Source organism: Strongylocentrotus purpuratus, unplaced genomic scaffold, assembly GCF_000002235.5.
Source record: "Strongylocentrotus purpuratus isolate Spur 01 unplaced genomic scaffold, Spur_5.0 spur5_scaffold_13, whole genome shotgun sequence".
Taxonomy (NCBI): Eukaryota; Metazoa; Echinodermata; class Echinoidea; order Camarodonta; family Strongylocentrotidae; genus Strongylocentrotus; species Strongylocentrotus purpuratus.
In genome coordinates this window covers 34,693,510-34,709,173 of record NW_022145598.1, presented here as the reverse complement: position 1 = coordinate 34,709,173, position 15,664 = coordinate 34,693,510, and the positions used below count along the sequence as shown (strand labels likewise).

Sequence of the window (15,664 nt, the reverse complement as noted above, 5' to 3'; positions counted from 1 at the left end):
CAATTCAAAGAAGAGGATTTAACTTTTTTTATTTAGCATGCAATTCCTATTATTTTGACAATAGTGTGCTTATGATTCAGTTATGGAATTGATGATATGAAAGAGCTACCCTCTATCAATACCTATCTACTCTCTAAATATTGTTGTTACAACCTTTTGCTCTCTCTTCCATTACTCAGTCATTCTTAAATCCTTCTCATCTCACTCATCTTATCATGTACTTGTTATTTTTCTTCCTTCTCTTTCTCTTTATTCTATACTGTCTCTGTTTCTCTATCTGTCTCTGTCTCTCTGTTTCTATCTTAAGTTATTTTAATGATTGTTTTACCAGGCTGCTCAGAAAATATAGTATGCTTGTAAGTAACCAGCATGGGAGCTGACGGCTTGAAGTCCTACCCGAGGCATTTACATTAACAAAGGGCACGAATGCATGGACTTGGTTTCAAACCCGGAACCACTGCTCTACCACTGAGCCATCTCCCATCTATATCTCTGTTACTATCTCTGTCCCTGTTTCTGTTTTTCTTTCCCCCTCTCTCTCTCTTTCATTTTCTCTGTCTCTCTCTCTGTCTCTCTCTCTCTCTCTCTCTCTCTCTCTCTCTCTATATATATATATATATATATATATATATATATATCTCTCTCTCTGTCTCTCTATCTCTGTCTGTCTCTCTCTTTCTATCTCTTACCTCTGGATCTTGTTCACCCCTCCTCTTGTAGATAGCCTTCTCTCCAGTCAATCCTTCAATCAATTTAACTTCATCTAGATCTCCCGACGTCTGATGCTTGATCCACTGTCGCTCTTTGCTCTTGGCCTATGAAAACAAACGATTATCTGGAATTATACAGGGCACATTATAACAAAATATAACAGATTGACAGGTACAGACACAAACTATTTGCTTGTTCTTTTTTCCTCATATCAATGATAGTTGCTATGCAAGGCTAGCCTCTTGCAAGCTATTAGGTTGCCAATTGCAACTTGTATCAAACAGGTATCATGCATCTAGAATAAGGATACTTAATATTTTTCACAGATAATAAAACAGAAAATTGGTCAAAAGAGTCATGTACATGTACATAAATTATAGAGTTACAATCATTTGTATCTCTTTCAACCAATCATATTTCTATAATCAATAGTAAATTACAATCAATTTTACATTCCAAAAAGATACAATTCGTTTTAAGATACATTCAATTATAGCAGAATGACAATTCAAAAGAACTTAACTATTGAAAATAATATCGCTAGTGGTATTCATTGGTCTCGCCATGTATGGTCAACAAGGGATCTAAAAGATCACAATGTTTCGTGCGCCGCTGCAACACTTCGTCAGGTGATAAAACTTACTAATAAGAATTTACTTTACTATTGATTGTAAACATATGAATTGAAATAGATTTTTAGGTCTCTGGGCCCTCAAGGATTATGCAAAAGCTGAATTCGAAGCCATCAAGAACAATTTGATTAAAAATAATAAAACTAACATATTTATATAGCGCATTTTCCATATACATGTTCAAATGCACTTTACAATCATGCTGTTAATAGAAGAGGTGAGTTTTAAGATATTGAGAGATTGCTGGTTGCAAAGAAATCTGAGTGTATTTATTTGAAAAAAGAAGAAGATTGTACGAACACCTACCTGTAGACTGTCTAGGATGACCCTGAGTGATGTGACCTGTCTCTTCACGCCGTCTGAGAAGCGTTCATAGGTCTCTGCATCGTACTCGGACATCTCAATCTCCTTCAGTTTGGCCTTGTATGCCTTCTGACCCATCTCTCTAGCGGCTCTCCTCACCTGGATGAATGAATATTAATGTTTGTTTGTTTGTTCACCTGACTGCTAAGAAAGTATAATAATAATAATAATAGCCTAAACGTCCACTCCAAATTTTATTAAACCGAAACAGAAATTCTTTTTGCCCAATTGATCGTGGGCCCGGCAGCCACTGAGCAGCACCAGATCGATGTTGCTCTATCTCTTATTGTTGAACGCCAAACAAGGTAGCAACAACTCCCATCTTTTAACGTCTTTTGGTATGACGCGGCCGGGGTTCGAACCCACGACCTCCCGGTTGTGAGGCGGACGCTCTACTGACTGAGCCAACACTCCGGTCTGTATGTGTATGCTTGTAAGTAAGCTACCAGGGGACCGACAACTTTTAAGTCTTCTCCTTCTGAGGGACTTGGTAATGTAGATTAATACCTTACCAAAGGGCACTGGCACATTTCCTCACCTGGGTGAATGAATATAAATGTTTGTTTGTTTGTTTGACCTGACCACTAAGAAAGCATGTGTATGCTTGTAAGAAAGCTACCAGGGGACCAACAGCTTTAAGTCCTCTCCGAGGGACTTGGTAATGAGGATTAATACCTTACCAAAGGGCTCTAGCGCATTGACTTGGTTTCGAGCCCTGGACCTCCAGGTTACGAGACTACTGCTCTACCACTGAGCCATTGCGCCTCCTAACAGGAAGCGCAATGGCTCAGTGCATGCTTGAGGTATGATACCCAGATATATCTACATCCACATATATCAATCATTTTGTACCTGATTAATGTCCACTTATTGGCAACATATGAAACATAAAAAAACAGCACTCTATTGCAAATTCCCACTACATTGTTGAATTAAACTAATGGACAGGAGAACATTCAGTAGTCAATGAGGTAAAACACAGCCTTCATAAACAATAAAAACATTACACAATCAACCTTTTTATGAAAAAATTTGTACCAACATACATGTACAAATACAACGTTCGGTTAAAACATTAGCATCATTTTCTATACCACTATCACTATTGTGAAAATTTATGAAGTTTTGGTGAAGCTTTTGGAATGATCGAAATGAAAGGGAATTGACTTTGTCTTGCTGAAGATCACATGCATGTACACAGAAATGAGTACATGAGACTACATACTAAATGTTTCGTCCAAACCTTTGTATTTTCTTGCCATATATCAATTTAAAGGGGCATTTTAAAAGCAGTCCTTTTCAAGACATTTCTACATAATATGCTTCCAAACTGACATACACAAGATGACAAATCTCACAAACTATTTTTTGTCTTTTTTTGTCAAATTCTCTTAACGCATCCTTTATTACGGTATTGTTAATGTTTATGCCTTGAAGTTATAATATAAGATGGTACTTTAGATTAAGATGAGTGACCTCTGACCTCTTCAGGTACTGCATCCTTCGCAGCTTGAGTGACCTGATGTACATCATGACCTGCATCCAATCTGAAAGGTCCCCCTATACCACCTAGACCAGCCGTGTCTCGTCCTCCTATAGGTTCAACAAGAAATAGATGGTGTTTAAACTATTGACCTGCTAAAGATTCAAGATTTCATTCAATTGAATTCAATGATGTATATCATGACCAGCATCTAATCTGAAAGGTCCCCCTATACCACCTGGACCGGCCGTGTCTCGTCCTCCTATAGGTTAAACATGAAATAACTGGTTTTTAAACTATTCTAAGGATTCAAGATATCATTCAATTGAATTCAATGATGAACATCATGACCCGCATCCAATCTGAATGGTCCCCCTATACCACCTAGACCAGCCGTGTCTCATCCTCCTATAGGTTCAACAAGAAATAAATAGTATTAAAACTATTGTCCTTCTAAGGATTCAAGATTTCCCATACACTTTTACATGCACAAAGAGTGGCTGTTTCGAGCTGAGGTAAAAACTATTGCTCATAAGGTGACCTTGATACTTGAAACACGAACCTTAGACACACTGGCTACCTTTGTTCGCACCATTGATTGATTTTACAATTTTTACCTTCAATTTGATATTCTATTAGTTATGTTATTTATATATATATATATATATATATATATATATATATATATATATTTTTTTTTAATAGTTTTTTTAAATATTTTTTTTTTAATAGTTTTTTAAACATGATAAATATTATACCCATCCTCTTATTCCTGTCTTGTGTTTTTTTTCTTCTTATGTTTACCTTGATGTTTTTTGTGTTATGTTATCGGTTTTACAGTTTTACTTGTATGCTTGTTGTCGTTCTAGTTGAATATCTGCAATTAACTGTCTTATTGCTTGTTTGTTTTGTACATTAATCTGTTAGATATTTATTTGTTTGACTATACATGTAAATAAACATTGCCTTACTTCTTGCATTTGCATCGTTTTACAGATTATTGTATAATTCACTGTATATTTATTGTTATTTTTATGTTTGTAGACCCCTTTGAAAATCAGCTGTGCTGAAAGGGCCATCCACCCTATGAGAGGAAATAAATAAATAAATAAATAAAATACTGTGCAATTCCCAAAATTTAATAGCATGATGCAGTCTCAAAAAATCTCCAAATAAGGAGCAATAGACCGGTTTACTAACATATTTCAATAAATCATGTTTGACAGATATGATTAATTTATTGAACATTCAAAATACATTTTGGTCGATTCTGTGAAACTTATTGTTTGTCATCACCAAAACTAAACATTACCCCCCCCCCCAAAAGAAAAAAAAATCTACATTGGCTATAACCTGTTGAATGATCAAAGTATGATATGATAGAAGTATTCCTACCTGTGCCTCCAGCCCACTGGTTACCCCCTACATGAGGGTCATTGGATGGATCAATTTTACCAAACTTAGGCTCTGAAAGGTCACCGACCTCATCCTTGTCATATGTGATCTGAACGGAGAAAGAGGAAAGGAACACGAATGATAGAGACCAATGCCACCTTCAAAAGGCTGAAATAATCATAATTCTAATATTTGATTTGATTTGATTTATTGATTTCTATAACATATTTCAAACATACATATTTTAAACATACATAATGTTCATCAGTGTGATATAATTCATGTTTCAAAGTACAGTACATGATACTCATACTGCATAGAACATAGACAATAATAATACAGTTGTTGATGTTTTTTTGTTGTTATAATGGCAATCAGTCAAGAACTGACTATAATAACCAATGCCTTTCTTTTAATATATCTTTTAATTTTTTTAATATAAAATATATAATGTGGATAATAGTATACAAAGTATATTAGGCTTCTCTCTCTTTTTCTCTTCCCTTTCCAGTCTTATATTTTTAATATTAATAACCAAAACAAGGAATTTAAAATGAAAGAAAAACAAAACAACAAAATGTACCGGTAGGTTTATGTATCCAGCTCCTATAGGCAATGGGTGAAAATGAATCCTTAAGATAAAACACCCATTTCCACATCTTCAAACTTACTTGTAGTTTTGCATCCTCGGCCGTACCGATCATTTTATACCAGTCAGCGAGCGACTTGGACAGTTGAGGGCGCCCCGTCTCCCACAATCTCACATGACCACCTGTGTCGACAGTCACTACGCCCTCGCTTGGTGTGGGGGCTGTTAGGACCTTACTGTCAGACACCCAGGGAGTGTAGTTGCGATGCACTGTGGGACTGCAGGTTGAAATACACAAGAGTTATCATAGTTATAAATGAAATTTTTATTGCAATTTTATCAGGATAACAAATGTGAAATTAATCGCATGTAGTTTGACCACATAACAAATTTCCATGGAAAAGTATACAAGCTTTATCAAAATGATAACTTGAATCAAAGCATTCAGCTCGTTCGTTCGTGTCTCCTTAGATCAAGATAGTTGTGTAAAGTTCCTTAATTTGAAGTAAATTAAATTAAGTTCTTCCATCGCTCGATTGCTGCAATGGCCGTTTCATTAACAAGGGACAGGTCTTCATCTGTGCAACCCGTTCCGCTGCACTGCAAGATGTGGTCCATCGTCTGAGTCTCTCCGCAGTCGCAGAGAGTATCTCTAGCCATATTGACCTTACACCGCCCCATTTTTGTCCGCAATTGATTTAGGCATTGCCACTCCGGCCACTTCAGCTAAAAAGGGATTATGAAAACGATGCTGACTGTACATACCTTGGAATAGGGATATACTTGAGAGTTTGTGAAGACATGTCGGCTATTTCTAGGAACTCCCCAGATCCAGGGACTTTCTCTGCAAGGAATAATGAAGAAAAGAATGTGAAAAGTAAAGATAATCAAAGTTTTTTTTTTTTGGGGGGGGGGGGGGGGGTGGGGGATGGGGGGACACTTTGGAATAGACAGGTAATAAACTACACTGTTAGATGGGCCATTTTCGTTATGTAATTAAATCAAATTCAATTCTATTCAATTTATGAATTTCATAAAATACAAAGGCATAATATATAATTAAAGCGTGTGGAAATCACATCAAAAAGCCAATGCTTGCAAAAAACACAGCGATTCCCCTCTTACAAAAAATTGTATTTCAATAGTCAGGATGCGAGTTGCATACATTACATATTGTTAGGTTCTGGGACAAGCAATAATGTTTGTCCTACTCAGCAACATTTAATGTATGCAATATTGCAATTTCGCAATCCGACTATTAAAATACAATTGTTCATAAAAGGTGAATGAAATAATTTGTAACAAGGCACTGTTGCTTTCGTGGTAATAAATGAATTGAATACATTCATAAGAACACTGTCTAGTTTATTAGCAATAGTATCTAAATTGTTACAATTACAAGTTTAATCACTATGAATCACAATCAAGTGTAAGCATCATCTGGGGAGTGTTTCACAAAGACTAAGATCAACTTTAAGTTGGACTTAACCATGGCAGGCCTTTTATGCCACTGGTTGCTCTCACCATTGGTCTCTCAATTATGATCTTTAGATAATATTTTTTCCTTCAATAATGAACTATCAAAAAGGTAAATTCTGTAGATTTGTGACTATGATGTGTACGTCCCTTGAGAAACCAATACCAGTATTATGGTTAGAGCAAACAGTGGCATGAACAGCCTGCCATAATTAAGTTCAACTTAAAGTCGATCTTAGTTTTCGTGAAACACTCCCCAGAATGATTTTTGTTCTTCTTACCATTCGGGAAGAGTTCCTTTGGGACCTGTTTGCTGTTGAGAACCCTGACCACCTGGGCGGAGTCTGGTAGAACCACTGGACTACCCCCGGTGGTGGGGGCTGTACTGGTCTTCTTGACCAGGGATGCTAGGGGGTCACGGAGGGCGCCCGAGGGATAGGTTGGGGGTGGAGGGGGGCGTGGTGCACTGTATACATCTACAGAAGACTGGTGTAAAGAAAATAATGCAATTCAGATCATCTGTCAGCCAAAAGAGTATCCTGCTACTTAAATGCTTAAATAGTTTACTTTTACTTGAGAACAAACAGTTTGTGATTTTCATAACATTTTCTCTACTCTCTTAAAGATATTCTGTAAATCTTAAAATGTAGCAAATGGTATGAAAATAAAAGAAGAATAACACATTTTCTATCTAAGAGAGAGAAAAATAGAAGACAGAAAGAAATGAATTACACTGTGAATATTGGCCTATGGCATATTCTTTTCAAATTCTGCTACTCAATTAGAGACAGCAAATAATTTACAGAGGGTAGGACCGAATCAACAAGACAGAGAAGAGAGATTAAAATGAGAGGGAGAGACAAAGAGAGACAGACACAGACTATCTATCTATCTATCTGTCTATGTCCCATAGTTTGGAGGCCGTTGGGACGATATGGATCATGAGGCCCAGGTTCTCCATAACTTTCTGTCTTCAGCTGTTCTTGTTAGCTGCTTAAATTACATTCCCGTCCAATGCTTGATGTTATCAGTCCATGTCCTAGTTGGTCTGCACCTCTTTCTTCTCCCATTGGTTCCTCCTTGCAAGATGGTGTTTGCCAAGCTATTCTGCCATCTAGTTACATTCCCAAACTACTGTAGCTGTCTTCTTTTCACAATTATGATGAGGCGATCAAGTTCCTCTATATAACTCTCCATTACCTCTCTCTCAATTTCTTGTTGGACGTATTTGAAGTGTGGTGGATATGCAGAAGCCTTCTCGTTCAATTCGTCTCAAAAGCAGATACAGATAGACAGACAGACATACTGTATAGACAGTAGCTAACAGACAGACAGACATACAGACAGACAAACCCTTACCTGTAGATCAGGGAAGCCAACAGCTACGGAGCTGTAGCTGTTGGCTTTCCTGATCAGTCTATTAGGAACATCCATATTCTCTCCTATGATAGAGCTAAGATGAGCCTTAGACATACAGACAGTAGCTAACAGACAGACAGACAGACAAACCCTTACCTGTAGATCAGGGAAGCCTACAGCCACAGCTCCATAGCTCTGAGGATCAGCCATCAGTCGGTTAGGAGCATCCATGTTCTCTCCTATGACAGAGCTTAGATGAGCCTTAGACAAGCCTGTGTGAGATACCTTCAGGGGCAGACTGGATGATGAGGGGGAGTTATCACTATCTGAAACTAAGAAAAAAAACACCAGATAAATGATTCATAGATACATCCCCATCATCATCACCATCATCATCACCATCATCATCATCAGCATCATTTTCATCATCATCAACAATATTCATCATCATCATCATCATCACCATCATCACCACCACCACCACCACCCCCATCATCATCATCATCATCATCATCCTCATCATCAGCATCATCATCATCATCAGCATCATCAACATCATCATCATCATTATCATCAGCATCATCAGCATCATCAACATCATCATCATCATCCTCATCATCATATACAGGCTAAAAAAGATGTTTTCACTAAATGTATTTTTACCAATTGAGCACTAGAACTTAGATATTCCTGTATTAAACCTATGGGTAATAGAAGTACATAGTAGTCAATGGCTCAAAAATTGAACATTTACATATACATTTATGACTGTATTTTAGAGGCTTTGTGTTAACAATTTGAATTGGCTAATTGTCTTTTGATACACACAACAGAGTTCAAAATAAGATATTCTCTGTAGGTATAAACATGTGTATCACCCATCAAAATCATATTTGTAGTTTTTATGCAAAAGACAGTGATGCATTCTTTGCCAAAAGAGTTCAAATTGCTCTTTAGGTCATAATAGACAACTAAACAACACTTTTACATATCATGCATACTTTGCCTTTACTTTTTGTCTTATAATAATGAAATAAATTCACATGACTAGAGATTTTTCCAAGCTGTTCATGTACCTGTATCATCCAGGTTTGCATCAAAGATGGCATGCAGCTGACTGACAGGGGCATCAGGAGAAGGCCGGGTCATCAAGAACTTCCTATGTCACAGCGAAAGAAAAATATGAAAAGTAAAATTATGAATAAATATATTCTTCTTGATATTCCCAACAATCTATATTGTAATGCTTAATATTGTTGACCATCCATTGCGAGACAGACGAATATCACTAGCGATATTTTTTTCAATCTATATTGTATTGTAATTTTGGTACAATGTTGCTCAGATATTGTCATAGACATACATGTACAATAGTAGAGCCATATATACATTTAAATCTAATGGAACAGCCTATGAATATGTACATTGTCTTCATATAGATCATGAATGAATAATGTATCATGACTATTCCATTTCTTCAAGATCTGAAAGGAATTTTGGTTTGATGCTTTCATCACACAGACTACAACTTACTTTTCTGTGGGTGTTGGATTCTAATATTCACTTGGACGAGAAGATACATCAAATGATGTTATATTTCATATGTATTGTAACTTATAGGTTTATTTGTAATTTCTTGTTTTGTTTAATATGTAATTGTTTATCATTGTATTTTGTTTGTTATAGCGCTTAGAGACTTAGTTGGTAAGCGCTTTATAAGCACCGTTTTTATTTATTTATTTAAAAATATTATATTCAATTTGAACGGTATTCTGAATGTTGAAGGCTATAACTTGGTTGAAGCTGTCAACCTAGGATGCAAACGTTATTCATTCATGAATGGGGATTAATGAACTAGCACGTCATCACTACAAACCTGTCTGTCTTGGCTTCTACCAGCAGCCAGGCATCAGGAGAAGCTAGCTGAAGAGACTTGATGTTCATGGGTAGATTGACTGTATAAGCCTCACCATTCAAAACATCCATCCATTCCACTTTGGATCTGTGGAATATAAAGAACAAAAAGGAAATCATTATCATAAGCCTTATAATCATCATAATCATCATCATTGTCATCATCATCATCATCATCATCGTCATCATCATTATCGTCGTCGTCGTCATCCATCATCATCATCATCATCGTTGTCATCATCATTATCATCATCATTGTCATCATCATCATCTTTGTAATTATTACCCTCATAATAACCATCATTACCAGACTTAGCTTCATTTTTATCATTGATGATAACATTGTCATCACCTTCTTCTTCCTCCTCCTCCTCATCATCATAGTCATCATTCTCCTCCTCATCATCATTATCACATAACCATAATAATCATCATCATCATAATCACCATCATCTTCTTCCTCTTCCTTATAAACATCCTCCTCATCATTATCATCATCATAATCATTACAGACATCATCTTCATTATTATCTTCTTCTTCCTCCTTATAAACACTTTTCATCGCCATTTTCATCATCATCATCATCGTCATCATCATCATCATCATCATCATCATCATCAAAATAATCCTCCTATTCCTCCCCCTCCTCCTTCTCCTCTTCCTCCTCAAATATTTCATCAAAAGAGCAATAAGTCAAGACTCACCCTCCATCTGTGTAGAAGACCAGCCAGTTTTCATGAGCAAACTCAGAGCACATCTTATACTGGTCTTGCTGGTTGCCACTGGTCATGGTCCGTCTCATGTTGGTCACCGTCTCCTCCAGGAGCCCTGAGGTGTAGAGTCTCCAGACGGAGCCAGCGGAGGGGTCAATCAGGAGACTGGTATGGGACTGAAAAGAACAAAAGTGGAAGCCTTCTAATTGATCCAAGATTTTGTTTTGTAAATATTCATGTATTCTTATGTTTTTTATTGTTATCTTTTGCCAGTGGAGGCCAAATTTCAGTTTTTTTTAAACGTGGACAATATCATTTGAATCTTGATCTTTGACAGATTTTTGTTTTATAGGGTCATAACCACATGGTGACAAAGAACCGTGATGTTAAAATTACCAGGAACTTTCATCGACATTCACTGATTGCTTCTAAGATCTTGGATCTTAAGCAGCAAGACACAGAAATACATGTATTACAGTCCTTTACATTTTTTTCTTTCATAGAATTGACCATTGGATAAATGATCTCAATTTGACTGTACAGGGAGCAGCAAAAAAAACACAAAAAAAAACACAACAACAACATGTATGCTTCTTCTTTTCTTCTTCTGAGGGTGAAAGGCCACCTTCTTCAAGCTTGTAAAGTTGTGCATTTGTATGCACAGCAGTCTGGAAGATCTAATGCTTCAATCCTGATATGTAAGCATTAAGTGGCAGGATAAAATAATGATGAATTACAAGACCTGTTATGTCATAAAGACATAAAATGATAATTACATGACAATGTATAGGAATATTTTTCTTCCGCTAATCAGTCAACTTGTACATACCTTAGGGTCATTGAGAACGACCTGGCCCTGAAGTGGACCCCCGAGGGCTGCTAGCTGAGCTGGTCTGTATCCAAGATAGGGGAACACATCATACAGGTCTAGGAACTGGATGGATTGGCCCAGAGGCTTCATGCTGTACAGACTAATGGGGTTCCCTACACAGACATGGACCATCTCTGATGTCTTATCTGTAGAAACATACAAGATATACAGTAGAGGTGTTGTGGTCTAGTGGATAAGTAGTCAGACTGTAAATCACAAGGTACGGGGTTCAAATCCCAGCCTGACACTATCCCCCTTCTGCAAGACGTAAATCATTTGCCACACTCCACCCAGGTCCTAAATGGATACCCGGTAGGATACTAGCGCCCGGCCTGAATATTCCCCAGGTAGTGAAGAAAGTGTATGCATTGTGTACGGGCAAGCTTGAATCTGATGACCGGGGTAATAATATAACTGTAAAGCGCTTAGAGATATCGTCAATGTACATGTATTAATGTACTATATAATGTACTACTATATACTATATACTATATAAATGTGGAATATTATTATTATACAAGTACATGCATCCATTGGCACAATAATATGATAATAATAATTTTAAAACTCTCTTCATTCTTCAATTAAAAACACCCCACATATATATTGTACACCCATTAAAACACTAGCCTAATGAAAATAGACCTTGGGGATACTTAGGTTCAAATTTGTTGAAAATAGAATTTATCTGCTGTAGGATGTTAAAGTAATGGGGAGATTTAAAAAACAATATGACACTTTATCATCTTTAAATCAAATTCTGGAAGGCTCTCTGTCATTTGTGTGTCAATAAATATGAGTAACAACTTACATGTACACTATCCTCAAAATTCTTACAGGTTGGTCATCACCCTTTTTTACCCTTCCATTTGTTCATTTATTTATTCTAAAAGAAACTTCACAATCTGACAAATAAATAATTAGTTTACTTAAAGGCGCCATACATGGCCAGCAAACAAACCTCACATTTGCATCTTTATCATAAACTCATTATTACAATTTCAGTAAGATATTATTGTAAAACAAGAAAATGCCATTTACAGACACCATAAGGTGACCAACCTTTGGTAACAGCCACATCGGTCGGTATGTTCGTCTCATTCATGGGTAGCTGCCATGATGCCATCTGCTCATTGAAGCTAGAAGACCGAGAATCAACTCTATCCAGCTTGTGCTCCCTTACTTGGATATGTGCTGGGCCCTACAAAACAATGAGAACGAATTTTGAATGTGTGCGTAGGAACGGACAAATGCTGCTTTCAAGAAATACAACATAGATTATCACTGAAGGTGACATCTACTAGGAGAAAATGTGGTTGTTTTTGTGTGTATATCTAATTTTGGGTAGGATGTGTTGAATTTTAAATCTAAAAGTCCAATCCCTTCAAATTGAATATACATATACATATACACATATACTATGTCCTTATTGTCCTACGTTTCATGATCTTGGCATTTAATTTATAATTTGTGCTTTGCATACACTAGTGCATACTCCTTGCACATTCTAATTTTACATGTTTGAGTTTATATATGTGGACCACCCTGCTGGACATGTAATACCTAATCAAGTGTTTGGGTTGCCTGGTCGGCCGGCCAAACATAAAGGGTGGTATTCCCGAAAGGGGACTAACTTTAGTCCATGGTTTAATCCTCTGACTATTGTATGGAATGCCAAGTGTCCATATGACTATCTTTTTGAATAATTTGATATATCCTATAAATAACCATGATAACATAATTATTTCATAGTTATATTGTTGTAATTTTATGTTATTACAAAATATTTCTTTAATGAAAACATTTACATTTAATTTAGTGAAAAATTAAATTCTTCAAAAACAAATTCATATGGACACTTGGCATTCCATACTTAGTCGGAGGATTAAACTATGGACTAAAGTTAGTCCGCTTTCGAGAATACCACCCAAAACGTAACACGAGAGAGTGTGTGTATGTGTATTGGGTTTTTACAGACGTGTATCAAACAGATATGATTATTTACGGCTGGGGACCGACCTTTAAACGTCACCATCTAAAAGACGTGACTCAGTTTGTAAATTCCACTGTTAGCTGGATTACAGGCACACGCCACAACGCCACAAAGCCCTGCTTGGAGCATTTTAAATAAATAGTATACCCAACAAGATGTGACGGTTGGTCCATACCTTGACTCGTAGTTTCTTCTCATCGACCGGACAAACCATCTTCCTCTTGCTTGCTCCTCTATCACCAAACAACCATCTCCCTGTCAGGCTGGCTGGTGGCAACGGAAACCTGTAACCATGGTAATGATGATGATAGGTTATCTCATCTTACTGGTATAAAATGATTCCGTACTACAAAGGATGCAACAACTGAATGTTCTGTTAGACCCTTTATATGCCACACAAATTATCTCTAGTCCTTTTCAGGACTTCCCAATCCTCCCCCTCTCTCAAATGTTGCAACCGTATGCCTACTGTATACAAATTATCTCTGTGTTCCACACCATATTTATCATGAGATAGATAAACCAAACTTTAAGATTATTGAACTGTTTCTAGGTCGATTACATGGAATATCCTGGCTTTAGCATGGAATTAATGCCTGCCACGTACCGGTACCCATTTACCTCACCTGGGTTGAGTGTGGCAAAACCCAGTCTGGTGATGTACCCACTAGACCACGACACCTCATGACCACACAACAATATTCATAAGGACACAAAGGGAGATTTCTTTTAACAAATTTCCCATGGGAATAAGGTGGCTCCTCAATTAAATATAATCTGGATTTATAAAGCGCTTAATACGAAATACCATCTCTAAGCGCTTTTTACAGATATTATATCCCTGGTCATGGGATTCATTCGCCCACGATGTGCACCATCTCCACTCCCTGGGTAGTATTCCTACCATATGTCAATTACTAACACAAAGGCTTTCGTCATACTACCAGGTCCCCATTTGTCTCCTGGGTATCGAGTGGCAAATGTAGATTAGCGCCTTGTCAGGGATCGAATCCATGACCTTTGAATTTCAAGTCAATTGTTTTTAACACTCGGAGTATTCAGTGGTCAATCAGTTAAATTATCTTTTCATACTTTCTCTCAAATCAGTATTGCCTTGGATGAAATCAAGAGGAAATTAACAAATAAATTTTGATTTGCTCAGACTCACAGGCCCGAATTCACAAAGGAGGTTTGTCGACAAACCTTGGTTTTCGTACGTCATATGACACGTTTTACGCGTTTTTTACAAACCTGGTTTGTAAAGAACAAAAGGAGGTTTGGCGAAACAAAAGGAGGTTTGAGCTCAAACCTTGCTTTGTGAATTTGGGCCACAGACTTCTAACTTGGGTATGTTTATCTGGATCCTTTTATTTTACAGAAAACTAAAACCTATACCTTAACCCTTACTGTACTGGGGGAGGGGAGCCTGGGAGGCCCCCCCTCGACATTTTCGGAGATTGCGCCGCAACCGCTTGGAATTTTGAATTGTCGTTTCATGACTTTTTTCCCTCAAGTCTTACGCACATTTTGATACCATTTTCGTCAAAATCGGATATACCTGTAAGGCGTTACATAACAATTAGTATGCGCATGTCATAAAAAAAAACAAAAAAAAAATGAAAATCGCATCAAAATTTGCATAAATTATCATTGTTAATTACATTAAAATAACTTTTTTGTGTTAGAAAAGAAGTTTCATATGAATAATGAGTTTCAACATTCAAAAAGTGGAGTTTGACACGTTTTCGGTAAAATGCATAAAATTAGCGCATTTTGCATAAATAATTAGGCTAATGACAAAAATTTGCATATTCGGAAAAAACTAATTATACCATCTTGTTCCTTACGTAAATATCTACAAACATGCAAATTTTCGTGTTCATCGGACAATCGACGGCCGAGATCATAGGGGGGGGGGGGGGGCCTCCCAGGCCCCCCCAGTCAGTGGGTGCTCAAAATAGCCCAGTACAGTAAGGGTTAATCAATTAAGTTTGCAAGAATAGTTTTACATAAGAAACAAAAATAATGGTATTTCAGTAAACCTACACGTATTCCATTTTTCACTCTCTCCTTGCCTGTAAACTTTAGAACACTCTTTACTCTTCCACATTCTACAATTGGTAGAATGCACTCACTCACCCTCTTTCACTTCTCCATTTTTGCA

At 37.0% G+C, this 15,664-nt stretch overlaps 1 protein-coding gene across 1 annotated transcript in view; it reads right to left on the bottom strand.

The window, feature by feature from the left end:
* Positions 1-15,664, bottom strand: part of LOC580183 (von Willebrand factor A domain-containing protein 8) — a 45,733-nt gene that overhangs the window by 2,479 nt on the left and 27,590 nt on the right. The window contains exons 28-41 of the mRNA XM_030983731.1: positions 13,676-13,784; positions 12,570-12,708; positions 11,466-11,653; positions 10,628-10,812; positions 9,885-10,010; positions 9,085-9,167; positions 8,165-8,349; positions 6,931-7,135; positions 5,939-6,017; positions 5,256-5,451; positions 4,585-4,693; positions 3,190-3,299; positions 1,650-1,805; positions 690-815 (exon numbers count right to left, since the gene is read on the bottom strand). Coding sequence (XP_030839591.1) covers positions 690-815; positions 1,650-1,805; positions 3,190-3,299; positions 4,585-4,693; positions 5,256-5,451; positions 5,939-6,017; positions 6,931-7,135; positions 8,165-8,349; positions 9,085-9,167; positions 9,885-10,010; positions 10,628-10,812; positions 11,466-11,653; positions 12,570-12,708; positions 13,676-13,784 — 1,996 coding nt within the window. The remainder of the gene's footprint in view (positions 1-689; positions 816-1,649; positions 1,806-3,189; positions 3,300-4,584; positions 4,694-5,255; positions 5,452-5,938; positions 6,018-6,930; positions 7,136-8,164; positions 8,350-9,084; positions 9,168-9,884; positions 10,011-10,627; positions 10,813-11,465; positions 11,654-12,569; positions 12,709-13,675; positions 13,785-15,664) is intronic.